This window comes from Macaca thibetana, chromosome 18, assembly GCF_024542745.1.
Source record: "Macaca thibetana thibetana isolate TM-01 chromosome 18, ASM2454274v1, whole genome shotgun sequence".
Taxonomy (NCBI): Eukaryota; Metazoa; Chordata; class Mammalia; order Primates; family Cercopithecidae; genus Macaca; species Macaca thibetana.
In genome coordinates this window covers 70,095,857-70,101,856 of record NC_065595.1, presented here as the reverse complement: position 1 = coordinate 70,101,856, position 6,000 = coordinate 70,095,857, and the positions used below count along the sequence as shown (strand labels likewise).

General features: G+C 49.0%; 1 protein-coding gene across 1 annotated transcript in view; it reads left to right on the top strand.

Annotated features, from left to right (window-relative positions):
- The first annotated feature begins 2,113 nt into the window (after positions 1-2,113).
- Positions 2,114-6,000, top strand: part of GNAL (G protein subunit alpha L) — a 199,485-nt gene continuing 195,598 nt past the window's right edge. Inside the window, exon 1 of the mRNA XM_050767384.1 lies at positions 2,114-2,486. Within this exon, the coding sequence (XP_050623341.1) occupies positions 2,135-2,486 (352 nt within the window). The 5' untranslated portion in view covers positions 2,114-2,134. The remainder of the gene's footprint in view (positions 2,487-6,000) is intronic.

The following is a 6,000-nucleotide window of genomic DNA, read 5'->3' as shown; positions in this document are numbered from 1 at the left end:
CCTTCTTGTATGACACTGATAAATTTTAGCTAATAAGTTATAACAGAAAAGCAATTGCGATAAGTCTCTTGGGTCTCAGTTTCCTCAGAAGCCTTTCCCGCCTCTCACACGACTCTTCCCCGCCCCGATTTAAACAGGACCTTCCCTTACACCCTGAGAATCCTGCTTTTCCCCTTCATGGCATTAGCGTAATTTACAATTAACATATTTACCTGTGCTTTTATGATTGAGTATATTTCTATCTCACTAGTCTACAAACTCCATGAGGACCCATGTCTGCCTCACCCAGCACCAACAAGGATGCCTGGCATACTGCAGGCACTCAATTAAATGGACAAATGGACAGATGGATGAGTGAATGAATAGTGAAAATGACAATGATATTTAGTAACTTTTTCTATTTTCCCAAGTTAGATTTTCTATAATCCTTTCTTTTGCTCAAATATCTGAAAGTATGCCATAATTTTAGCAAAATTTGGGGAACAATGTTAGGTCAAAAGCAGTACATGTATGCACATTTGTTATTAGCAGGACCCCCAAAAGAAATGTGAATGCCGGATCTCCAACTTCTTGATTTAAAAATGTAATCCAGGCCCCGCGCAGTGGCTCACGCCTGTAATCCCAGCACTTTGGGAGGCGAGGTGGGTGGGTCCCTTGAGGTCAGGAGTTCGAGACCAGCCTGGCCAACATGGTGAAATCGTCTCTACTAAAAATGCCCAGAAAAAAAAAAAAAAAGAAAGAAAGAAAATGAAAAATTAGCTGGCAGTGGTGGTGGGCGCCTGTAGTCCCAGTTACTTAGGAGGCTGAGGCAGTAGAACCACTGGAACCGGGGAGGTGGAGGTTGCAGTGAGCCGTGATCGCACCACTGCACTCCAGCCTGGGCGACAGAGCCAGATTGTCTCAAAAAGAAAACATGTAATCCAATGTAGTATTTACATCTAGTGCCAACGGGTGCAGTGCACACTGCGCTGCATGCTACGTTTCATTAAACAGCCTAATCTGGTGTGTTAATAAGAGATGTATTTAACTATCAGTTATAATATTACATGTCATTTTCCCGGAAATCAAGGAACACATCTTACAGCAGGTTATTCACAAGCTATATTAAAATGTTCACCTGTTGCAGAAGCTCTACAAGATGCTGTGCATTCAGTGGGAAATAACCGGAGACATGGGACCTCTGGCGGGCTTGTTTCTCAGCGTCATGGAGAGAGCGCACCCAGTCTGAAGGCGCATCTGCTCCTCTCTGCGCTATATTGTGGATTAAGAAAATACAGTGTACAATCTCATATTCTCATTTCAGCAAATATAAATAGTACATGGCAATTATATGTGCTCGGTTTTCATTTTTAAGGGTGGAAATTGTTGAAAATGGTGTCGTGGACCAGACTCCAGAATTGGAGATTTTGTAGAGGTCAAAGGTATAGTAGTATTAAAGTAGGGATAAAGAGTGTGCGGGCATGTGTGTAAGATAATGAGCAGAAAAGGGAGTGGCAAGGTGCAGAGATCTCTGCAAGCAATGGATTGGGGAAATTGAAGGCTTTAAAGCCACGGTCGCTATCCCTGCACCCAGCTTTCCGTCCTCAGTTACTATGACCCAAGATCAAAGCCACCCTGGTTTTCTAATTGCCGCAACTGCGGCTCCAGGTGCTGACTGCACAGCCACTGCGGTACTGTCCGCAGCTGCGCGCCGGGCTCAGTCGGCATTATTTACGGTACAGAATACTCGCCCGCGCGGCGGTATTTACGGTAACGAAAGCCAGCTGTATTTACGGTAGCGAGGGCTGGACCGGCGGCGGCATTTACGGTAACGGGGCCGGGCTCGCTGAGGCCCGTCGGCTTGGCCAGCTCTGGGCGTTATCAAGTGATCTCCAGCCAAGGCGGCCGCCACCCCCTGCACCCAGCGGAAAATGCAAAATGGCCCTCTGGGGCAGTGAGGGGCCGTGGCCCTCGGCCCGGGCCTGCCGCACCCCCTTCCCGCAGCTGGCGGCCGGCAGCGCTGAACAGGGTCCGGGTGTAGCCCCCTCTCGCCCCTCCGCAGGGGCGCCGGCCTGAACTGGGCGCGGGAACCAGGCCGCCCTCGGCGCCCAGCCCGCCCTAGTCCCGCGCGCCGCCCCCGCCGTGCCGCGCCCACATGGGTCTGTGCTACAGTCTGCGGCCGCTGCTTTTCGGGGGCCCAGGGGACGACCCCTGCGCGGCCTCGGAGCCCCCGGTGCAGGACACGCAGCCCGCCCCGGCCCCGGCCCCAGTCCGGGCGGCCGCAAGGGACACGGCTCGGACCTCGCTGCCTCGGGGCGGCGGCGGGAGCCCGGCATGCGCTGGGCCCAAAGCAGACAAGCCGAAGGAGAAGCGGCAGCGCACCGAGCAGCTGAGCGCCGAGGAGCGCGAGGCGGCCAAGGAGGCGAGGAAAGTGAGCCGGGGCATCGACCGCATGCTGCGCGAGCAGAAGCGCGACCTGCAGCAGACGCACCGGCTCCTGCTGCTCGGTAGGTCCCGGTCGCGCGGTCGGCTCACGCCCCGGGGACAGCGCGCCGGGCCCGCGGGGTTGGTGGGCGCCGGGGAGCGGCGGCGGGAGGGGCTCCTGAATCCCGGGACTGGACCCGGACGGGCGGCGGGCGCGGACCGGCTGCGGAGCGTTTAAACTGGGGGGGGGAATGGCTCCCCTGACCTGGCCGGGAGGACGCTACGGGCCGGTTCTGCCGCTCCCAGTGCCTTGAGCTTTTCCTGCCGCTCGCTCGCTCGCTCGCTCTCATTAACGAGCCTCTCTGGGAAGTCTCGCCCTCGACTGAGCGCCTTCCGCAGGGTCTGATCCCCGGGGATATCTGCCCTGGCCTCTCACTTCCTGCTGCACGCGGAGGCTGGCGGTCTGGTTTCAGAACACAGAGGAAAGGAGATGGATAAGGCCTTTTAGCTTGACCGCAAAGCTTTTATTCCAAGCACAGTGGTGTGGGTGGGTGTGGCCTGCTACCTTTTGAGAAAGAACTTGAGCTGCACTTGGGTTTTACTGTGGAGGAAGATCAACCCCGGCTCTGGGAAGTTTGCTCCGCTGGAGAACCAGCGGCACGAGGGGGTGGCGGCCCCGGCGTGCTCTCTGTGTAACCGCGTGCAGGAGGGCGGGCGCCGAATCCCGGCGTTTTCAAGGAACCAGATGCTTGCTCTCCTAATAGTATTTTTCAGAGCTTACCTATAGCAAGTACGTGTGCTCCTACAACAATCAGAAAACATGGTTCTATGCACTCTACCGTAGAATGAAAAAAAAAAAAATCACGATTTCCCGATACTACTTGTTGCCTTTTAAATTTTAAGACGAAATAATAATAATTGGGCTTTTGATGGCAATTTTGTGAGATGTAAGGAAGAATAGTCGTTCAGGTCTATGGTCTCTGCTATACATGGAAGAGAAGGTATTCCATGATTTTAGCAAGATGCCTGCATATAAATGAATGCAACTTTCATTTAAGATCTAGAAGACAATAAATACTGAGTTTGAGAGGACTTGTCCACTGCACTGCAAGAATTAATAATTTAAAACAACATAAACCTAGCTGTTGTATCCTGGTGAATGAAATATCTAATTTTTAAAGCAAAGGGAAATGTTTTTGAAGAAACAACAAAAACCAGTAAATACGCAGGTTATCTCAAACAGCGACGTGGGCTGAGCAGTAGCGGAGCTGCCCCCTCCAGTGCTCACCTGCAGAATATCGCAGAGCACACGTTTCCAGAGGTCTGAGGATACAGAAGTGTAACTTTAGAATTTCATACCTTGTTAAACCGTTGTTGGTGTGTGAGGGTAAAATAAATCTTTGGATATGCAAGTATTCAAAGTATACTCTCATCCACATATATTTCTGGAAGGAAACTTAAAAAAAAATAGAGACAGCGGCAGCTCATGCCTGTATCCCAGCACTTTAAGAGGCTGAGGCTGGCGGATCACTTGATCTCGGGAGTTGAAGACCAGCCTGGGTAACATGCTAAAACCCCGTCTCTACAAAAAATACAAAAATTAGCTGGGTGGTGCGCTGGAGACCCTGTCTCCAAAATAAATAAATGAATGAATAAAAATAAATAAATAGAGACAAGTCTCACTATGTTGGCCAGTCTGATCTCAAACTCCTGGTCTCAAGTGATCCACCCACGTCAGCATCCTAAAGTGCTGAGATTACAGGCATGAGCCACCATGCTCGGCCTGGAAAGACGTTAATTGGAAATTACTTCAGCCAAAATTTTTTAAATGCATTAAATTAAAATAATTCAAAAAGGGGAGAATTTTTTTAAAGGGGAGAGAGGATCATCATCTCAAGAAACTAACAAAAAACAAGAAGACAAATAGGATCAGGAGTTGTGACAACCCAATGTTGTTTTGATGTGATTATACAGTTGAACATAGTTTAAAAATAATAAAATGATATGGGAAGCAGAAAATGCTTTCTATATAATAAAAATTATTAGACTATGAATCTGTGAAAAACATGCGATGAGATATGGTCTGAAGAATAGAACGGTGAGCTCTAAAGAGTCAGCTTCTTGTAACACATTTGAAAGTACGCTTTGAAGACATCATCTCATAGCCTCATAGAGTTTATATATCAGCATCATAGCTAAAGTGACATAAAATCAAATGACTCACTTTTCAGGGAGAGTGTATTGTATCCTCCACCAATGATATCTACACTAAAACACATACTGTTACATGGGGTTGACGTTGTTTATCCGATTTTATATAGATTTGAGTTAAACACACAAAGGTTCTTGATTTTATTAGGCTTTAAAATGGATTTAGCTGGAAAATTTTGAGTCAGAAACATGACTTATTGACCATTAATATCCTCGGATAATTGCTTCTGCTGCCATTGTGTATAACAGCCATTTATTCTTGCTCACTGACCGCATTCATTTGTTTATTCTGGAAATGTGCACCGAAAGCTGGGCATTGGGTTCAGAGACCTCAGACCCAGGGAAGGTGCACTCACTCCAGCAGTGTCCTATTTTATTTTTTTATTTTTTATTTTTTTTTAATCCCAGCACTTTAGGATGCTGAGGTGGGCAGATCACTTGAGGCGAGGAGTTCAAGACCAGCCTGGGCGACATAGTGAGACTATGTCTCTATTTTTTTTTTTTTTTTTTTGAGACAGGATCTCACTTTGTCACCCACTCAGGAGTGTAGTGGTGTGACCGTGGCTCACTGTAGCCTGGACCGCCCCAGCTCAAGCAATCCTCCTGCCTCAGCCCCACAAACAGCTGGGACTACAGGTACACGCTACCACGGCTGACTAACTTTTGTATTTTATGTAGAGATGGGGTTTTACCATGTTACCCAGGATGGTCTTGGACTCCTGAGGTCCAGTGATCCACCCATCTTGGCCCACAGTGCTGGGATTACAGGTGTGAGCCATTGTGTCCAGTCAGGTGCCCTTTGTCACTCCATGCCTGCTAGTTTGAGGTGAGTGCCGTCTCCCATCATGATGAGTCCTCGAGGACACCTTCCCAGAGTCCTCGACGGGAAATAAAGGTTTAACTCCCAGTGTCCTGTGAATTATTTGTGCTCCTGTCATGGAGCACTTGGGTACATCTCTCCATGGGTGTCTTAGTGCTCTGTCTCCCTCGTGGGGTCGATCCTGATGACTCAGCTTTCTTTCCTGCACAGGACGTAGCACCCCACACAATCCTCTGGCAACAACACAAGAATCTGGGAGCCACTGTGACTATGAGGAGATACGGTCCCGTTTTAATTTTTAGGTGGAGCATGGTTGAAGCATGCCATGGCTGGTTGCAGAGGTGCAGAGGTAGGATGGAACTTTCCAGTTAGAAGGCAGTGGTCAAGACAAGGAATCATGGGGTCCAAACTAGAGCAGTGTGGTATAGTAGGAGTGGGGAGCTCATGGGCTTGGGGAGCAGGTCAGATGACTGGGTGTAGAAGGCAGGCAATGAGAAGAATTCTCAGATAACTCTCATGGTCTTGAGCATGAGGAATGTGTTAGTCATCTTGCTCACCTACCAAAA